The 22,320-nt window shown below is 41.0% G+C and overlaps 1 protein-coding gene across 1 annotated transcript in view; it reads right to left on the bottom strand.

Annotated features, from left to right (window-relative positions):
* Positions 1 to 20,903, bottom strand: part of MAPK8 (mitogen-activated protein kinase 8) — a 36,103-nt gene extending 15,200 nt beyond the window's left edge. The window contains exons 1-7 of the mRNA XM_075107515.1: positions 20,771 to 20,903; positions 19,042 to 19,127; positions 9,129 to 9,242; positions 7,305 to 7,471; positions 4,557 to 4,686; positions 3,230 to 3,288; positions 2,960 to 3,098 (exon numbers count right to left, since the gene is read on the bottom strand). Coding sequence (XP_074963616.1) covers positions 2,960 to 3,098; positions 3,230 to 3,288; positions 4,557 to 4,686; positions 7,305 to 7,426 — 450 coding nt within the window. The 5' untranslated portion in view covers positions 7,427 to 7,471; positions 9,129 to 9,242; positions 19,042 to 19,127; positions 20,771 to 20,903. The remainder of the gene's footprint in view (positions 1 to 2,959; positions 3,099 to 3,229; positions 3,289 to 4,556; positions 4,687 to 7,304; positions 7,472 to 9,128; positions 9,243 to 19,041; positions 19,128 to 20,770) is intronic.
* Positions 20,904 to 22,320: the final 1,417 nt, after the last annotated feature.

Genomic DNA, 22,320 nt, shown 5'->3' with positions numbered 1-22,320 from the left:
CTGGAAGGTAATTCATGGCTTCTAAGGGCTCTTCCCTTTCTAAAGAAAAGATTTGTGCGATGGGCTTCCATAATTAGGCAGTTCTGTTAAGTGCTCAAAATCAGGCAGAAAACCATGTTTCAGAGCCTCCATGCAAGACTAATGAGGCACTCTGTCCTTCAGCAAGTCAGCGAGGCACAACTCTGCAATGCCGATCATTCGCCCTCCTCAGGTTGCGAAATATAAACGAGCATGTACTTCTACACTTGCTGGAAATTCCATCTCTGCAAAATGTTTTGAACACAATAATGTTCATTTGCCAATATCCGTTGAAGCCGGTGTAAAGCTACAGTCAAAGCTTTACCAAGATTATATTTTTATCCACTGATGTGGCAGCTAAGTATACCCCCTACAACTTCTACGTGAAGTCATCTGAAACTCTGCGTTTGATTTCTGCCTTGGCTTGTGCCTCTAGTTTGCTATAAAAAACCCACTTGTTCCTGTGGCAGGTAGTGTCCAGAACTACAGGCACATGTACAGATTGTTGTAGCTTCAGTCATTCAGCCAGCTTTGAAAAAGTTACTGAGATGCTAAGATTATTGCAGCTTTGTTAGAAGCTGAAGAACCCAGTTAAAAACCATATGAAACCAGCAACTGCAAAAAAAAATAAAAAACAAAGCTTCAAGCTTTTGAGGACATTAAAGTACACTAGAATCATAGCCAGAATGCTCCACAGGCAGCCAAAGTAGTGCAGACTATGTTTAAGGAGTAACTAGTTTCAACGAAGTAATTGTATTTAGACATTACAGTGGTGCTGAAAGCCCAGAAAAGCAGTATAAAGAGTTACTATTGCAGCCACACGGTCCATATGAAATGTCCCTTTTCAGTCATGCTCTCCTTGTCTTCTGAGGTTTTGTTTTAACTTGTTCCACAGAGAAACAAGATTTTGATGCTTTACACCTTGAAGTATAAGAGCGTAACACACGCAGCAGGTAGGTAACGCAAGCTTTTTGCCTAAACGTACTTAATCTTCTAACAAAGTCTGAAAAGCAGTTGTCAGCTGAAAAATCTACCACGGAGACACGGAGGTGGAAGGTATCTGCCCATGTCGTTCAAAAGCATTCATGCATAAGTGTGTTACTATTTACTTGGCAATTGTGTCTATAGTCTCCTAGGAACAGGTTATCTGTGTACTTCATTCTACTGCACAATAGGAAGCATTTCAAAGACTTCACCCACATTTACAGAGGCAGGAATTCTATCCTCAGAGCTGTCTTTACTCCTGCCCAACGACTATGAGAGTAGTTACTACTTTTCTATAAATGTATGAATGTTTACAGGCTTCTACGGGCTCAGTGTTTTCATGCCCGCTTTACAGGAGTGCAAACCGCCCGGGAAGCAAGTGAGGTTTCAGAAGCTCCCTCCTGCCTGCGCCAAGATCCACAGAAAGAGCCACTCTTACATTACCTACTCTAGCACGTCCATACAACATGGAGTTTTCCAAAACTAAAAGACCCAAGAAAAGCCACATTGCATCCCTAAGTACTAAAGAGACCAGAAAACGTGAAGCTGTTGTCAAAACCATATAAAACCATTATTGCAATCCCACAGGCACATTCATTAGGTCACAAAGGGCTGCATAACATCTGTCCTATGCAATATAATAGCACGGCTGTGGTAAGAAGTATCCTAGCTTTGCCTGGTGTTTCCGGAAAAATGCAGGAAGCCCCGACCTGTCTCAATGCCTGGTTGCCTGGAGGCATTGTAGGCTTCTGCCTACCTTCCCTAACCCCTCTCTTTCAAACACAGCCCTTCAGGGCAGATCGCACGCAAGAAGGAAGCCTTCAGCCTTCTGCCTCTGAGCTGCTCACTGGAATGAGGTAGCTTTTGAGTATTAGAGCTAGCTGAGCAAAAGGAAGCAGTGTTTGGCCATTTGAACCATATTCTCTATTTAAATAATTGTGCCAGTTCCCTTGAGGGGAAAACAGCGTGCTGAAGGGGAGCGCCACACTGCCAGATGCAGCTTGCAGCCGTCCAACACGCCGGCCGCAGTGAGGTGGACAAGCATCGAAACAGCAATGCCGGTGGCAGCGCTCGGAACTGCCATTCGTGATTTACTTTGCTGCGTAGCTCATCTGTATACAGGATGGAGAGGAAGACTATGCAGTAACGACTGAAAGTATCACCCATGAGTAAGTTTAATTATATCTTCTGCATCGTTTCTGAAATGAAAACTTTTAAAACTCTCTAAAAAAGATACTATGAAAAATATAGCGCTACAGAAATACAAGCTTAAAATTTCCCAAAACAGCAGATATTATATCTGAGAAGTTATAACTAGACAATCTCAAGCAATCTTTACACTACATACAAATATATCTGAGATGTTCAACTTGAACATGCAACCTTAAATTCAGAATTTCTTGACCGGATTGCAACACCCACACGCCATTTAAAAAGTGGCAGCCAGGTCTGCCTGCAGGCAGTCAGAGTGAATGCTTTGTGACACACAGGTGTACGAAAGTTCCACTTAGGCGTCTTCATCATCGTCTGCTTATCTGGAGACTTCAGATATTTATTCATTACTCTGCTAGTAAAAGAGCAGAAATAAAATGGGCAGTTCTTTCAAGAGATGCGATTTCAGGTTTGGTTACCAAAACAATAAAAGCAGAGACACTTTCAGATACTCTTTCCTGCCATGACTACTACAATAGAATACCCTATAGAATTAGAGGAGGTAATGTAGCTCACTGCACAAATCTTTATTTACTCTGTGCAGATTACTATCAAATCATGCAAATGGTTCATTCCAGAATTACAGTGAAAAAGGTAAGTGTAACTATTTCCTTTCAGCTTTCTCTCTGCTTATGGAACAGGCGAGGGATCACCCTTTCTGCTCCTATTCCTGAATTTTTTCTGTCTTTTAAACTCAAGGCAAAACCAGGTACAATGCAAAATACAGACAGTTAAATTCACTTACCCTATGTATAATTCCAGCTGAATGAAGATGTTTGATACCACACAGCATTTGATAAAGAAGGTAAGACATTCGTTCATGGTCTAGCTCCATCTGAATCACTTGGCAGAGATTTGCATCCATGAGCTCCATCACTATGTAGCTTATGAAGAAAAAAAAAAAAAGAGTAATCATCAGATAATACTGCCATTTTATTGTATTCTTTCCTTCGTACATCTTTCTGCGTGAATACATTTCAAATTAATTCTCAGCTTCAGTTCAAATCAGACTTACACGTCTTGAAATTCTTCCAGGGATTTTTGTGGTGTGAACACATTCAGCAGGCCAATTATCTGCAGGAAGGGGGAGAGGAATAATGATCGCACCACAACAATAGCAAAGCTGTAAAGTCAACATATCAAAACCGATACCCAGCATTCTGATGCAAACCTCCCGGTACACACCGAAGCTCAGGATGCTCAGTGGCTCAACCAGGCCTAACATGCTGCAATAGATGCTAACTAAGGAGTATTTTTCCTCCACAAAACACAGAATCTAAAGACACTCTGTGTGCATTAACAAGATAATATTCAAAGCTTAAAACCTAAGAAAGCTAGTCAATCTTCCCCTGCATCCTACTTTCAGTTTGAAGAGAGCTGGTAAGATTTTTATTGCATATGAGGAAAAATAAAATTAAAAACTGACAAAGACTACCTCAGAGATACCACTTTGCCATTGACAGGGGTAAAGCAACAAGCCCACCCAAAGAGAAAAACAGATTTTGGAGCGGCTTTAGGGTACTTCCCAGTTGCTAAGAATGGATGGGATGTGCAGAAACAGGACAAGCTACTACTCGTCAAGAGTCAGGCAGGCTTGCAATAGTTTATCATTATATGAATTATGCTGTTAGGTAAAACTTCCTTCAGAGAATCCACGTATAAACCATCTCTGCCTTAGAAAAAATACAAAAACTTTCCCAAGTAGCTAAAGGACAGAGTAAGTCTCCTATGACTCTCTCCGTCCCTAGCAGCCAGGGGAAATTTTAACTTGCTGAAGGGGTATTAAGAAGGAAGGTGAGGAATACGGGACACAGCTGTCTCTGAAGAAAGAAAATGGCCAATACCAGCCCTCTGTAGTCCAACTGATCAATTTATCACTTATTCTCTCCCCATTTCTATTACCTTGTCTACTCCAGACCTTCTTAAGCATCAGACAGCCCTGTTGTCACAACCCAAGACTCCCAACTCATTCATGCACCACGAAAAAACTTAAACTATCACAACCTTTTTTCCCCTCCTATTTGTCTAGCAGAAGCAACACAGGAAAGGATGCACTTACCACTCACAGTATTCTTATTTGCCAGCTGCCTGTAAGATGTAGCAAAGTAACACTGGCTCCCTTTCTGAGTTTGAAGGAGTATTTGAAGATTGGGCAGGTATTAAAACTAACCAGTAATAACTCTTCTGAAAGATCCTCTGTGCTTATCATGGAGACACAGCCATGCAATGGAAATCTCTATAATCTACAGAGGACGCCATCCTCTGAAGTCACTTTTAAGACTTTTACAAAGAATAACTGTCTAGTCAATTCTTTAACATTTAAAGCAGGACACTGCACTTACATTTTTATGATTAACACACTTCATAAGAACAAGCTCTCTGTAGGCTCTTTTAGCATGGGTTTGGTTCTGAAATGGTCGGCTTAACTTCTTGATTGCAACATTTCGTTCGAGGATGGCATCATAAGCTGCACTGTAATTAAAAATAACATTATTACATCTCAGTGTCAAGGTCCTTTAAGCTGTGGAAGTTGCCACCTTTCTCAGATACCTTGTATCATGTCTGCAGATAAACCAAATTTCCTATATTATTTGGCTTTAGGGAGTGTAATAGCAAAGTGCTCTTATATGCTGGGCTATTAAAAATTTAGAAATGTTTCCCAGCTTCACAGTACTAACACATGACAATCTCCACAAAAAAAAAAATGCAGGATCTCTGCTTCCTAAAATATCTTAGAGATATTGAGCTCTTGCCACTCATTGGCACTGAAGAGCAGACCCCTTTAAAAAAAGATCCTAAATGCTTCAAACATAAAAAGCACATCAATTTTATGTAAAACCTCAACACTGAAAGGGAGAAGGAGAGAGGAAAAGCAGGTTACACAAAGGTCCCATGCTGTCATTTATGCAGATGCTTAATAACCTCAGGACACAGAGCACCAATGTCAGGCTAAAACAAAAAAAAAAAAATGTTAGGAAAGCCTTAACATCTTGATGTCACTGGCTTTCACTTGGTAAAAAGGAAGAACAACATTTTGTTTGCAGACTAATGCCAAGATTGTCATATGATTGAGTGACACAAGCTGTTTAACTGATGAAGGCTGCTACTGGGGACAACTCCCATAGGTATCACATTTCCATGACAGGAAGGCACGGATTTTGTGACTACCATGCAGACTCAGGAAATATTTATCAGTTTCTAAAAAAGCCTCAGCAGGGAAAATACTGTTTGCTTGTCTTTATCAGGAATGGTACTCGAACCTAATGAAAAACATCTGCCAGTAAATGGTCAGCATTTCGATTACTAAATCGAACCAGCTACTCTAAAAACCATGTTGTCTACGTGGTACGTAGGTTTGATTCATATTTTTTTTTACATCGTCAAAACCTCTAGTCACTATTGAAGAAAGACAAAACGGGAACAACATATACTGGTAACTTTCTTTGGTTAACATTTTTCACTCTCTGGAATTTCCCCCACCTACCCCCAAGATAAGGTATATTATATGAAAGAGTGGCAAAGAGGTGGCCAGCAAAGATTGCCAACATGGGACTCCTGTACCAGTACTTAAAATTCTGCATCCCCAGTACAAAACGGCAGCCTTAGAGTCTGTTTCAGTATGAGATATGGTTGAGCCTTTAGGCCATCTACTTAATATTCCTCCAAATCAAGTTGGATCAGTTTAAAAGAAACACACAAAGACAAACAACAAAAAAACCCAAGTCAAATCACAAGAATTACACCCTATCTCCTCCAGACATGGGCAAGATTTAACCAAATGAGCACCCCAGTCCTCAGAGCAGAGTATTTAAAAAAATAAAGGCATAAATTACCACTGGCAGCAATTACAGACTGACACTAGAGTAACTGCACGGTCAGTTTTGGACCCCAGCTCTGGGAGGGGCAGTAAATTTGGAAAACAGGCAGTAACTTCTGACTGGGAATCAGGAGGACAGTGATAACATCTAAAGCTTATGCAGGCATTTCTGTAGCAACTAAAAGACAGTCAAACAACTGTCTACGACCTCACTATATTAACACACATGCAAACAAAGTTCACATCAGTTTTTCTGCTGCGGGTACTTACAGACCGAATACTCTGAATGCCAGAAGTTACCACTTCAGACACAATTCTTCCTAGAGTACTCGTCTTCAAGGTTTCATTTGCACTAAGCACACTATTTCATTATTAACCCAGCTAAAACACAAATACAAATTAAAAACACGCCATACCGCACATTCTCTAAACACTGACCAAGGCAAGATCAGGGGAGTAAAGAGGTTGCCAGTAAAAGCGTTTGAGAAGATTATGCTTTTCCCTACCTTTCTCCTCCCTGATGCTTCTTTTGTATTTACATCCCTGGTTGGCACCTTAAGAGTTACAATAAATTGGGAAGTCTGCCAAGTTCCTCTGCTATCTACATCCTTCTCTTGAACTCTGAAAAAACTCTCAAGAAGCTTAAACCAACATTTATCTTTGGGGTAATGTCACTGAACAGGCAGCTAGCTGTCACCTACTGTAAATCAATCGGGCAGTCTTCAGTCCACACAACAGAACTCTTATTCGAAGAATCATATTGTCAAGTCCTATTTTCCCAAGCTGCATCAGGTATTTACATATTACAATGACAGGCAGCCCCACAAACGCTCGCTAACTGGTATCAGGGACTAGGCAGATTATGAAACTAAGTAAAACAGTCTCCTAACAAACCACTTCAAGAAGTAAAAGCGTTTACAAGCATCAGACATTACATAGAGAATATTTCTGGCTTTTGTTCACTGTAAGCAGTGTGGTTTGGGATTAGGATTAGTTTCTTTATCCAGGTCCCCCGTCCCCCCCCCCATTAATTTATGGGACTCGGCACAGCTGGCTGAATTTGCACAGAAGGGCATCAGTTCAGAAGCAGGAAAGGACACAGGTGAAAAGGCAACAGCAACAGCCACTGCTGAGGAAGAACAATTATTATTGCCATCTTGCACTTAACAGGTAGTTCTCCACGTTCCTGTTCAGTAACATACAGCAGTTAAAGCACTCTGAAGATTTTATCAAGGTACATTTAAAGTATATTTAAATTTTAAAGAAACCTTACCATACTATCCCTTGTGCTCCTGATCCTATTGGTTTTAAGTTTTGATACCGTTTCAATACAGTGAAAGTAGAGTCTCCAATTTCAACACTGTAGAAATTGTTGTCACGCTTGCTTCTGCTCATGACGGCAACTTAGATAGATCGCTTCATCCAAGTTTTGCTTCTGGCCTGTAAAGAAATAAAACTTGAAAAACTAAGATTTTACAACTGTATTATCTGACGAAAAGCAAAATTCTTTGTAATACGCAGAAGATATTTCCCAAGGAAGTCCTATATGCAAATGCATGTTATTTTTAATGTCTGCAGGAATGAGATGGCATGTGCCCAAAATGATTTATTTTTAGGAATGTTCGTAAGATAGGATTCTAGAAGGGCAGAAATAACAGAAAACCAGAATTGAATGGTTGATAGCAAACGTCTTTGATGACAACAAACAGAAGATCAAAAGGGAGGAAGCTACATCATCCACAGAGCTCCAGGAGTGCTGCCATTCCCTACAGGTACACATGCAGCAAGTGAGCTGGGCTTGAACCAGACACTCTGCAGAGGTCCCCTCCAACATAAACTGTTGCATGACTCTCTAAATACAAGAGTGACAAAATGCCAACAAGCCCTCCAGACATTGCCATCGTCAAAATACTCTTGGTCAGGCACTCTTGCCAGGAACACCTGTCACCGATGTGGAAATACATACAGTCAATCTAGGCCTTGTCAGAGACCTCGCACACTAGCTCCTACGAATAAAAGTTCTCTTTCCCTGATGATTACAAGAGTAAGAACAAAGGATGTATATTCCAAACACCACACACACACACCCCGCACCGATATCAAAAAAAGACAGACAACATCTCAATGCACATGTGCACAGGAGGAAAAAATAAAACTGCATGGTGGCTTCTACTGTATCATTTCCTGTTTCTTTGATGTTAACTGTGAACTTTTAATTTTCTCTTTACAAGGGTTTTGGGTGTAGCTGTAAGATGTCTAGTAGTGCAAATTCCTGTTTGACTAGAAGAACTTTCTTCATTTCTTCAAGAGCTACAGCATGCCCTCTTCCTTTGTTACTAACTTAAGGAACACTTTCCTTTATTATTCAGCATCCTCAAACAGATTCTTAGCTTCCCTAAGCCATGACAGTATACATTTGGTAAATTTTAAACAAGCTTTGAAAACGTGGACAGCGCAAATGTGACCTCCACAAATAATCATAAATGTACGAGTAGAATTCTTTCAAGAATCTGTAAACATACCGAATTCCATCTGGACTAGCTAACCTGCATTCACTTCAGCTGCACAGGTACAATAAAGAGGACTCAAGTTCTAAAAATGACACATTTTTAGCTATTTGGTATGTTATGAAATAAAAATGCACTACATTAATAGACGTTTCTTTTGAGACGGATGCCAATTAAACAAGGCCCTTTTCCAAAATACTGTCAAAAACCCAAGCCTCTGTCACAAAGACTGAACTAAATAGCAAAGGAGCTCGTATCAGTGTATTGGTGGTATTGCTAAAGGCTTCCTTCTCCGGTTGACAGAAGTGGCATAATTGGACAAGAACTGTTGCCTAGCACAAGAAAAACTGTACACAAGCTGGGGATCCAGACCATAAACAGTAGCTCTACGGGGGGGAGAGGCAGGCTTACTGGAGGGAGCCACAAAGCCTAATTTCTTCGCAATACACAACACCACCCCCAGCTCTTTCTTCCGTATCCCCTTTTATCAACACATCTTTGGACTCTGCCTCTTTCTCAACACTTCCCTCACAGATGTACTCACACAAAGTTTTCGTATAAAACAAATACATAATGACAAAAAACCCCACCTGAATCAGAAGAAAGATTGTTGTGGAAGGTATGAAGTTAGCCAATTTTTTGAAACTGAGAGAACAAAGAATGCAGACTATCATTCACAGAATCTTACATCAGTTCATCACCAGCTGCGGAAAAAAAAAAAATTGAGTTTATTCACTAAAACTATATTAAGATGTAACGACATTGAACAAGGTAGGATTAGCCAGAACAGCTTAGTAGATAGAGCTCTGCTGTTTGGTATTAGCATCAAGATAACGTCAGTTTAATACTTCACTTGGGATGATTCCTCGGAAACAAATGCAGGAAGGACTGCTTCTCTCCATCCAAGGTTTCAGATCAATGTTGACACTTTCCCATTTGGCTAGTCAAAATATTGACCTTTAAAGTGTTTAATTGAATTTTCTTTCAATGTGGTGAACTTTATTGGATCAAAGGGTGAAACAAACCGAGTTTAAGGATCTTGAGAGACAGTATTCTCTTAGAGAACAGATTTTACACGTATACCATACATGGTATTATTACCAAGCAAATTTCATTGCCTTAAAGCTTTGTCATTTGCTACATGTTCAATACTGTAAAATGTGCTTGGCAATATGTACTGGGAAACTTGTATTTACTAACCATTTTGAAATTGCTAATAGTATTTTAGCATACAGCAGCACATAAAAGAAGCCCTTGTTTATTTTTACTAAGGTAAGAAAAAGAATTCTGTGTGTAAACTTTTTGTAATAACGTTTTCACTCCTTTCTGCATATATTAGCTTTGCAGTCACCTAGGTACTGCCTGTAAGGAGTTAGTCTAACCCTCTCCACTCCAAAGATAACTAAATAAAAAAATCTTTTGTCTGAAGATTCATAATTGAACCTAAAAAAGAAAATCAAGTTTGTGACCAGGTTTGGTACGTAAATTCTCTTTTACTTCAGCCAGCGACTGTATCATACTCGAAGCGGATCGCCAGGAAGCGTTACACTCTCGGGCCCCGTCCCCCTGCACTCCACACGTGTCTCCCAAAGCCAAGCTGCCAGGGAAGGTGGGGAATCTACCCACTGGCCAGAGGGAGAGAAAGCACGGAGGAGAGCTCCACCTGCACCCGAGCGTTGGTGCCAAAGCCTTTGGCCGACAGACAGCTTCGGTCAGGACTACAACACGCAGGAGGCACCAGCCCACCACCTTGCTCATTCTAGGCTGAGTCTCTCCTTCCACCATCCTTGGTTTTGCCACTTCCACTCTCTGCTGTGCCTGAGGAACAGAAAGCTCAGCTCTCGAAGGGCTGTGTCCTCACCCACCTTTCCACACCCATGGAAAAAAAACAGGCTTATCTAAAGATGATGTGTCTAACTAGGCTTTTCCAAGCCTCAGAGTAAGTATAAGATGGTTTTGCTCCCCAAGCTTGAAATCAATTAGAGCCAAAATTTGTTTTCATTGGACCGCCTAAATAGAGAATGGAAACATCTGTAACATCTACTTCAATAATCAAAATATAGTCACATTCAGAAATTCAAATATTTTAAATTTAAGTAGCTATTCCTAAGTTTTTAGAAGAGAGACTACTCCAACATAGATTCCTAAAGCAAAATATTGTAGATACACTATTACAAATTCAGGGCATTAAGGGTTACAGTTAGAAAAATTTAAAAAATCTGCTGAACTTTCTAGTCCCAAGAATTCTTACATTCCTATCTTACATTCCACAAGTTGCAAACTCCTGCTGTCAATGGTTTAATTATAATTGGTTACTTAAAAAAGAAGGAGCTACGTGTTTGAGGGACATGATTCCATGACAGATATAATTAAATGTGCCTCTACTGTGTTGAAAAATTCAACAACTGATGTCACTCATGACACTTTGAACTTAAAAAAAAAGAACACCCCAAAACCAAACAAAAACCCAATTAGTAAAGAATAAAGAGATAAAATGGAAAAAACCATAACATTCATAAAAGCACTATCAGATTATGGTTTAAATGGCTTCCCTGCTACTGGACTCTTTAAAATGCTGTTGAAAACCACGTCATACACTGCATCTGAATACTGCTGAACAGCCTTCAGTGCACTGTATCTTTCTACTGACAGCTGAAAAACCTCAGGCTTCTTGTCACTGGTGTATCTATTTATCTCCACCAAACAGGACAGTTTCAGTGAATGCTTCCCCCTTAGTCATGAAGGTCGTTAAGTGACTTATAACTGATGTTCTTACAATAGCTGTGGCTATTCTGTAAGAGATCTGACCTACCTGGACCTTGCCTCAAACACCCCACTGCTACCCTGACCCATACATCACCGGCTGTGCATGACTGTAAAGATTCAAAGTCTCCTGGACCACTATTTGGCAATATTTCCAACTCCTAGGAAACGAGCAAGAGCAAGACTGGAGAGATAGGCTTTGCAGTGCAAAGATTACTTTTTACAGGAGGAAGCGAGTAAAAACAAAAACCCTGCTCTTACATACAGCAAAACCAAAGGTCTTCTGCACTTTCAGTACGGCTCTATTTCAGGGAAGGGACTGATTGCTGGAAAAAAGAAGCTTAAGGAACTCCTAGGAAACCAAGTCAGGGTGTAATGCACAAATAAAAACAGTCAAAACACAGAAGAAAAACAAATACTCGGATACAACTGGGAGGTTGTTGTACTTCAATAAACATTTGCATACTGCAGCTCTGGAGCACCTCTCAAAATTTAATGTTGTATCTCTTATAGACTAATTATGTAGTGTCTTGCATCCCAAGGGGCACCAAAAAACCCAGTCTACTTTGGATTAGGATATTCTTGTTGACCATTACTCAGAGTATTGAGAGCATAGTTCAAAACATGAGAAGGATGAAGATACCGAACAGTTTAGCTGAACACATACATTAGCCTGTTGCCCACTTGACTTTGGAACAAGGCTGAAAAATCACCATGTAGCTAAATTTAAAGCACCTGCAACTAGAATCATAGTAGTTGGTTCCTTTCCCATTACCCATGAGGTTTGCTCCCATGAGCTTCACATGAGATTGAAGTGTAGACTTATTATAATGGCTGAAGCAGAGAAAGAATTCAAAGCACCCCAGACCAACAGAGAGGATAGAAAAATGATATCAACTAAACATTGATAGCAAGAGAGTAGAGTAAATAAATGGGGAAGAAAGGAGAGGTATCCTGGAGTGAGGAAGGAGGAGTATCTCCACTTGCATCTAAACTATCATTCCTTTTTCTGCAGCCCATGTGCTGTTCCTCAAAAAATATCAGCCTCTACTGCGTTAGCAAGAGGTATAGTCTTATCTCTTCATTTTAAATGCATATTCTTCTACCATAAAACTGACTGACTCAGCTTGAGAAGAAATGGAGTCAATTCTCAGAAAAGCCATTTCTTGCACATTGTGGATGGTGGGCTGTTGTAGGATGTAAATAAGCCACTTGGGTGTAACGTGCCCAGACCAGCACAGATGACAGAGGTCTCAGAACATACGTACGCTTTCCCCTCACCTCCAACCCTCCAGCATTTCATCAGCCATTACAGCCTCCATAGCCTGAACCAGCCCTGACACCCATCTCCTCTGTGCCACTCACCTCAAAGTCTCTTACAACTTCTACACAGTTTTGTCCATCAGCCACAGAAAGTGTAAGCCTCATTTTACACGCAAGTTTACTTCCACTCAGTCTCTACTCAGCTCAGAACCCACTGTGTTCCCTGTCTCATCACCTCTCATGAAAGCATCCTCAGAAGCACCTGGTATTGCCCAGCTCTGTAAATACAGCTCCCAGAAGAAAGCCAAAGACTTCGTTTTTCCCTATCTGCTAATTTACTCATGACTAGTCTTACGAAGTCTAGCTTCAAAGATCCACAACCCCAAAAGTCTTAGCCTTTAAATATTAAACTAAGTCTAAATTCAGAAACTGTCAGGCTTTCAAGATTCTTACACAATATACGCCTACAATGCCTTTCATTAAAACATGATTAAGCTATATCAGATAAACTCGCCTGCCTGAAATTTGACATTTTGTTCCATTTCCTAGCAGTCTTGCAGAAGCACATATGGGAAGAAAGGCAGGATGCAGATTTCAGATTTCTATTATTAATGAGGAAACTAATAATACATTTGTCCCATTAACTGTCAACTTGCCAGAATGCTGTCAACTGTCAGCAGGGGAAGAATCCCGCATAACACTTCCATTTCCTCTCACACATCAACTGTTGTGCTTTACCTTGAAGATACCTTGCCTAAGCAAGTTTCAATACATGGCAACCTTTCAGTGGCAGCCCACAATTACTCAAGGATACTCAAAACTGAATCCTAAGATAGTATGGTGGTGTTTGGCATATCAACTTACTAATTCTTCAGATTGCCATAAGTAGTATTTACCCGAGGAAGTACAACAAAAATGTTAAAAATGGAAATAACACTATATCAATACAGTAAAAGTCCCCTAGGAGACCTGCAAGGCTGTGCAAAAGTCTTAGTCTGATTCCACTAAAAGCAACAAGAACCCAATAGTCCTGCAGGAGATTTATGATGGTCAACAATTTCCCCTCAGCACTTCTTTTATACAGCCTGATGAAGTTTAAATTTTAAAAGCATGAACATGGATGCATGAATTTGTGGCTCCTTGAAAAGACAAGTAGCATATGTTTATGAAATTAAGTATTATGGCTAACCTTAAAACGTATGGCCATTTATAGAAATGTTTCATTGACACCCCATTCTCCTCCTCCTCAAGTGAATAACAGCGACAATGAAGGTTGACCAAATTTCTTCACCCAGCTTTAAAATAAGCATATTTAAAACAACAACAAGATTTCAGAATAAAATAAACCACATATAGCAATGTTTATATACCAACCTGCAAACACCTGCCTTTTACTCCTGTTCAAAGAAAGGCCTGTACCTTAGCACTTCTAAACAAGACTGTTCTATAGAACTTGCTGACTTTGGGATCTGGAAGGTAACATAGTGCAGTATTTTAACACTACTATCAGCTTTGTCTCCAATACAGCAAGCATTCAATTTATTAATCAAGATACAGGACAATATATGGACAGTATACATTATTTTTTTCAGTACAGCCTAAATACATCGGAGAAACAGGATTTGTGGACAGAAAGGCAGGATGGTAAAGAGAGGAGCTGATCCTTTGCTCACAGAGCTTTAAGAAGTCCTACTGCAGGTGCATTAAAAGCCTTAGAAATAGCCAGATGGACTTAGACATAAGACAAAAACTTGCAACGCAAAATTATATCAACAATAGCGATATATTTAGTAAACTTTGCAGAGTGTGCCTTCTAAAGAAATCAATTTACAGAGAGAGGTGACTGGATGTTCATTCCAGACTGTTTTATTTAATGCTTTTCACACCGATGACCTATACCACTGGACAGCGCTATAATGGGGCCCCCAAAGTAACAGAGCTTCACCTCTAGACCGCATGGTCCCGAACTATAAATGAACTTAATGTGTTCGAACTAGAGCTGGCACCAGCGTGGCTCAGTTGAGGTTTATGGCTGTGCGGAGCTTGTGGTACAGACACAGGTATCAGACCTGTACCCGCTATGTCGTTACGGCTGGATTTGGGCAATCTCACATTTTGCTTTTCGGATCAGTCCAGGCTCATCTGCACCAGGACTCTGAGACGTTTAGCTGAAGCAGCAGGCAATTACAAGAACTTGCCTAGCTCGCACAGGCCCCAAGCGGTGTACGCCTGAGTTAACCACAGCAAGTTTATGTATCCACAATTAGAATTTAACTGGAAAACTGTGTGCTTTCAACTAGACATCTGAGTATTTACCTTCAACGCAGCACTACCCTCAAATGATGTTTTCTTGGCTATCACACCTGCTAGACTTCACATCAACTAGATACCAAGTCTGTGCTTTTTAAATCAGAAATCACTTTAAAAACAACACATAAATATGCTTAATGCTACTTCTCCCACGCAGCGACCTGAATGCATGCATTCCAGGCATAGAGAAGAACAGAAATGGAACAGGTTTTGTGGAAGAAAGGATCTCTCAGTTTACATAAGAGCACAAAATACTTGAGGACCTCTTCTGCACTCTTCTTTCACTAGAGATAGCAACAATTAACATGAAAGCTTCAAAGGCTGCATTGCAAACTGACAAAAAGCATACATTTGAGAGACGTCTCTTCTTTTCAGACAAAGAAATGGAACCTGAAGGATAGTTTCCCACTAGGGACGTGGAAACAGCATTGACCAGAATATTGCCAACTTCAAGGGTGAAGAAACATATGCTCTGCCCAGCTAAGTCTCTAAGACTGCTCGTTAATTGCTGTTTTACACCTTTACTAGACAACATGAAATGAAAATCCAGGATTCATCCCATGCTGTAGCACACAATGCCTACCCTAAGTACCGTTCTATGTAAGAAATCATACATACTCAGATTGTTCCTACTGCCGTGGAAAAGTACAGCTGAGAAGACGTTTTCATACCCTAATACATTTTATTGCATTTCAAGGTAAGAAAAGAGAAAAATCATCAGATGGAACAACCATCATTAATTACTAGCTTCCCACGGAATCGGACTTGGTTTTCATGTTCATGGATTCTAATGCAATTCTTTCCTAAGAGCAAGCATAAATGGGCTTAGTCTTAGAAGAAAATTAGGAAGTAAACCAGCAAACAGTCTTTGGGGCAAGACGTGTCTTAGGCACACCACAAATACCAGCTAAGACAGCAATCTACCTACACATGCTGAAGACGGTGGGTTCCCAGCCAAAAATGTTTTTGCAATTAAGGAAGGAGACTACTGCAGTAGCTGCTCGCAAGTAGGATGACAAAAGTGAAGATCATGATAGTTAGAGAGATGTAGAAATGGAAAAAGGCAATCTTAAAATAAAACAATTGCATACATTAATGCATTAATGTAATCAACATTATAATGACATAAACTACATATCAGTGATGATTCAGTAAATCCATTTATAAGGGGATCTAACAACCACAACGAATATTCTGTAGGAATCTGGTTGACCTAGAGAAAACCAACAGCATTTCAAGTATACGCTAGATTGCTACTGAAAGCAAAACAAATGCAGTGTATATAAAGCTCTTGCATTAATGAATTTTGTTTAATTTCTTTGTGAAAATACAGTTCACACGTAGCTGATTTGTATGCATCATGTGTTTGTGAATGCTTGTCTAATTTTCAGCTGTCACATTTAAAGGCTTCTGGACATCTGCTAAATGGATATTATAAATAGAGCACTGTTTTCAGAAACTTAATGAAACAAATGCTTCAAAGACTCAAGTTGAGGAAATAAAAGAACAAAAGCATTCTATTCCTTAAAGGTAACTTCATAACTCTTTCGGTTATTCACAAAAGTAATCACTGTTTTAATAACGTTTTCTTTTTCCATTTACCCTTGAAACCAAAAGTTATATTTCACAATGCTTCCAGCTCTGTTAAACACTAATGCAGATAAGGAATTTGAAAAAAGGAGTTAACACTAGCTGAGTGAACACTGCAGCAAGACATTACCAGACCATTATGAATGCTAAAGATGTCTGAAAAACTTGAAGCTTATTCTAAAATATTATTCTTGTTGACTATAGGATTAATTTTCTTAACATTTTGCATTAACTTACAAGTTACACATTCACAAATCAGATGGTTTTAAGTTGAACAACTTCCACACAATTGCCTAAACTACCCCTAACGTTGACATGTGTTTAGTAAGGTCTCTAGCTTGTGCATAATTGATATGGAAGTGCTCACACATTATCTAATGTAGGTCTGCATTATAAGAGTCCTCCGGCTTAACACCATTCACAGGAGGAGTGGCAGAGCACAAAATTTCAAGTCTACAGCTTGATCTCAGGAGCTATTTTCTACAGGCAACCATTAAACAAAACCACAGATATACTGGGGTGATTCTTATGTACCACAGATCTGAAGTGCATTGCAGGTACGGTTCTTAAAATAACGGTACATTTTGACATATCTTTTGACCCCAGAAAGTCAAACTTCCATAGTTACAGATTCAGTAAGGCAAAGGGGGACAGCAGATCTCAGGGTTCGTCCAGAAGTACTGAGGCAGGGGGAACCTGCGTAAACACAAGGGCACATTTAGACTTGCCTACTGCTTTCAAGTTCCAACAGAGAAGGGTAAGCCACTTCAGTTCGCCTGCAGACAAGACGTTGAAGACGCATTTTTTTTTAAGCTTTAGGATTGTTATGAGGGGTTTTTTTAATACTAATTTTTTTTTTTTTTACAGAAAATTCAAAGCTGATTTCTTGATTTCCAAGAGCTGGTTGAATATTTAGCAATAAATAGCCAGCTTCCTCCACTAAAGATATTCATTTCAGAAAAGATGACAGGTTTGGTATAGAAAAATAAATATGGCTTTAAAGCAAAACACTTTTAAGTACGCAATAGCAAAATGAAATTTAAGAGAATATAATATGGGGTTTTTGTACCAATGAACTAGCTCGGTGGTTCAGCAAACATCATTCCCAGGTTGATAAATCTCTTGGGAAGACTTAGAGCCTGCTCTGGTAAACTAACTCTGTTCTCAAAACATTTTACAGGAAACAACTATGCAGAGTCCTAAACTAACAATACATGAAATCCATTAATACTGATGCAACCTTCCCAGTGATTTAATGTTGCAGTTTACAGGTTCATATAGTGGCTCTAGCCTCATACTCCAGCCAGATCACATGACAACTCTTTCTAGTCATCTAGAAAACTAGGTATAGTTTTCTTGATCTATTTCTGCCATCTCATTGGAGTATTAAGACAGTAACTGTGATCTAAGGAACTTACTAAGAAGAGGAGGACATGCAAGGAAATAAGCCACTCCCTCCTCCATTCCATCAGTCTTTTCTTGGCCAATATTCACATTATAGAATCATAGAATCATTAAGGTTGGAAAATACCTCTAGGATCATCAAGTCTAACTGTCAACCCAACACGACCATGCCTCCTAAACCATGTCCCAAAGTGCCCTGTCTACACATCTTTTAAATACCCCCAGGGATGGTGACTGCACCACCTCTCTGGGCAGCCTGTGCCAGGGCCTGACCGCTCTTTCAGAAAATAATTTTTTCCTAATATCCAACCTAAACCTCCCCTGACGCAGCTTGAGGCCGTTTCCCCTTGCCTCATCCCTAGTAACTTGGGAGCAGAGACCAGCCCCCCCCTCACTCCAGCCCCTCTCAGGCAGCTGCAGAGAGCGAGAAGGGCTCCCCTCAGCCCCCTCTTCTCCAGGCTAAACCCCCCCAGCCCCCTCAGCCGCCCCCCAGCACACTTGTGCTCCAGACCCTGCCCCAGCCCCGCTGCCCTTCTCTGGACACGCTCCAGCACCTCAAGGCCCTGCTTGTCCCGAGGGGCCCAAACCTGAGCCCAGCATTCGAGGTGGGGCCTCCCCAGTGCCGAGCACAGGGGCCCCATCCCTGCCCGGCTCCTGCTGGCCACACCAGGGCTGACACAAGCCCGGGGGCTGGTGGCCTCCTTGGCCACCTGGGCACTGCTGGCTCATGCCCAGCCGGCTGTCAGCCAGCACCCCCAGGGCCTTCTCCGCCGGGCACTTCCCAGCCCCTCTGCCCCAGGCCTGCAGCGCTGCCTGGGGTTGGTGTGACCCAAGGGCAGGACCTGGCACTTGGCCTTGTTAAACCTCAACACGGTTGACCTTGGCCCATGGATCCAGCCTGTCCAGATCACTTTATCACAGTCTCCATAAAAAGATCACCTAATTGAATGTAATTGCAATGACCTAAACTTAATTCTGCATTCCAAAAATGACTTGGAGCCCCAGTCAGTATCAAGGAGCTGCCTACCACTTAACCAGCACCCACATTCCATACTGAATTCCAATTCAAACCTGCACAGTGACCCCTCTCCCATCTATAGAAAAGTAAAATAAAGAAATTCATAAAATTAAAATGAACATTGGCTTTACTATTAAATACAAAACAACTTGTACCTGGGATGGCTGGGAGCACAAGAAGCTCTAAGCGAAGGAGAAAGCACGTCCTCCCTTTGACAAGGAAGATCATCAAATTACATTGCCTGGAAAAGAACATTTACATAAAACTGATTTTCTAAGATACCCATAAAATAACTAAAATTCAACTTCTTGTTCTAAATTCTTAGCCTGGTAAATAGAAAGCCTGTATTTATTTCTTTAACAGTTGTCAATAAACATTCCCTTAGTAAAATGTAAAGTTCTGCTAAATTCAATACTTCATGTTCTCTACAAAAAAGCATTCCAAAGACCTCCTATCAATTCTTGAAAGAGGCACTCAAAGAACAAGTCTGATAATCTGATTTTAACCTCCACAGCTGATGCCCTTCCCCAAACCCCAGTTCTGTTTGGAACAGACAAGTAATCCTATTACCTCACATACAGGGAGATTTCTTACAATCATCATCTCCCGATGCAAGTATCAAAGAAGTATAAAGGACCTCAAGAATCATGCTTTGAGTCTTTGCCCAGATTATTAGTGACTGAAGGAAGGAACTGAGAGAAAAATAAGCATTTTTAAGACTCAACATATGCTTATGTACACTCGGTCACATCGGTGCTCGCAGAGAACCTTTTGCGGATGAGGTACTCCCCAGTGCTCTAAATCAGTCTGCTTTCTTGCAACACATAAATCTCCCCAGTCTTTTGGTTGCTTCTGCTCTCTAGTCACGTACTTCTCTCCATCCATTCCTTCTTTCCTTCTCCGCCTCAAAAATATTCGCGCCCTGTACTCCAGCAAGCCCAGCTTTGTGGCCAACCTCCCCCATTTCCAGCTTCCAGCAGAGGCCTTCCCGCGCTTCTCGCGGTGGAGGCAGTTCCTTGACTCCTCACAAACTCCAGACCTTGCACTTGAACTTCAGCAAGAAACTGCGCCTCCCCTATAGCTCTTTTAAAATGTCGAGGCAGCCTGGGCTGCCCTGGAAAAAGGAATCTTTCTAACTGCTGGTTACAGCGGTGGGTTAGGGAAGAAAAACTGCAGTTTTAAAAATCAGAAAAAGAGTTTTTCCAGAACCTGACTCAAAGCAGAATTAAAGATTTACTAAGGATAATATGAAGATAAGAAGAACAACAAAGAGGAGCTTGAATTAGTAGAGGAAGATTTGGGGCTTCCCGCCCCCATCTGTAAAACGCACAGTGAGGAAGAGGCAGGAGACCAGAATCCAAGCGCACTGAGGACAAACTAATCTTCTAGGGGGACACCAGGGCTACCTGCAGAGCTGCTGCGAAATGCTGGTCAGCTTCTCAATAACTCAGAGAAGTTCTTCAGCAGACACCCAGGCACAGCCCTCTATTTTTACCTCTTACAAAAACAGGTGAACTTTTATCATTTATGCCATTATAGTAGAATTTGAGGGGCAGGAAAGGAAAAAACTTGTTCATAGAAACACAATCAGCAACTTACTTTTTTTAAATTACTTTCAGTAAGCTTCCTGCAAGTTAAATCTTTCCCAGCCCAATATTTATACATTTTATGAACTGTACTGCCCAAGCCAGATATGGTGTTATCTGTCAAATAAAAATAACTCCAGCGTGTTATGGAAGGAGGCAGAATGATTCCACGAAATTTCACACCTACTGAAAGTCAGCTTCCAGCTTAGGGACAGACTAGAAGTTATTAAAAGAAAAAATACATACACAAATAAGGATAGCAAATGCATGTTTCATTTTTCATCTCAATTAAACTGACCTGCTCCTTCTTCTAGTCACTTCAGCCAGTGAATGACCCCACGGAGACGCCGTGACAACAGCTGCAGCACCCGGGCAAGGCGCAGGTGAACTGCCTGCCCTACAAGCACCACCAGCACTTGGGAGCTTCCTTGTTTGCTTTGGAGAGAGGGAAGGGAAGGGAGAGCAGAGTCACTACTGGCAGCCAGTCAAGGATTTCTCCAGGGAAGAGAAACACACTTATTTCCCAAGCAGAGCTCTTCAGTAGCAGCTGCTGCAAATGCAGCCCCTTGGGTTTTCTCTTTTTGCGCTGTTCATTGTCCTCTCTCGAACACAGCGATTTCACTGAGGCTGAGGACACATTCTGCGGTGCCACTGAAGCTAGGACCCCTTCGGGATTATATTTGCAGGGTTAGGCATACAGGCAGGAACTTGAAGCTGGCATGTTCTCTAGCACTGCTCCTGTCAGACTTACCCGATCGATACCATAGCGCCTCAGCCAAAAGTAGATGTTTCCACAAAGCAGCATATCATTTTGGGAACCTCAGCCCAGATGGTTCACAAGCCACGGTAATTTTAGTTAATAATAAAACCAGGAACGAGCTCAAACAGCTCATTTTCAACATAATATTTTATGCACCAGTGCTTGAATTCCCTGCATCAAATCACGTTCGAATACTAGGGAGCCAGAAATAGCAATCAGTCACAGGCTACAGTCGTCAGTGCCAAAACATTAACGGCTGAACCTGAAACTGGGGAAACCTGAAGCTGGAGAAAGTGAGCAGCGCCCTGATTTTTGTATTAGACAACTGTATCCTAAGCTTTTCTGCTTCCACATTAACTTCTCGTCTGGTATAATGTCAGAACTCACTAACAATTCAGAAGTTATTTAACAGTAAGGAAAGACCTATGACTGGCAGCAACAAAATGAAGACTAACTAGCAGAATACTGGGATACTGGCATTTATCTGGAAATAGGTAGTGTACGATCACATCCAAACACGTAGAAAGCTGCAAAACTAATTCCTGTCGTTAAACACGGCTCCAGCTGAACCATTCCCAGCACTGCTCGGCCAGCTGGCGGGGACAGAACCACCAAAGCTCCAACTGCGATTTCACACACTGCTCCCCGCCGAGCGCCGGCGAGGTCAGCACGTCCGCTTCACATCTCATTTTCCTCAGAAGCTCAAAGCATGCATTTCTACAAACCAACTATCAGACACCAATAGGTTCTAAAGTGGCTTAAGAAAACACTACTCCTTTCAGGGGTCAGCAGCACCAGCTTCAAATGCTGAACCTGCATTCACCACCTTTGAGTAACCTCTATATTAAAAAAAATATCAGTATTAAACTGCTACACGCATTTCTAAAGAGAATTCTCATATTGTGAACACCTCTTACAAAACATCCAAAATAAGACAATATAATTTCTTCTGCTTCTAAACTATTTATTTTGTTTACTATCGAACCAAATTCAGCTGAGAACTGAATTCTTTACAAACACACCATATACCTTGCGCAAGCAGGAAAATGAAGAACCAAGTAACAAATGCACACAGAGTCAATTACTCA

The sequence above is a fragment of the Phalacrocorax aristotelis genome, chromosome 12, assembly GCF_949628215.1.
Source record: "Phalacrocorax aristotelis chromosome 12, bGulAri2.1, whole genome shotgun sequence".
NCBI lineage: Eukaryota > Metazoa > Chordata > Aves > Suliformes > Phalacrocoracidae > Phalacrocorax > Phalacrocorax aristotelis.
This window is presented reverse-complemented; position numbering and strand designations above follow the sequence as displayed.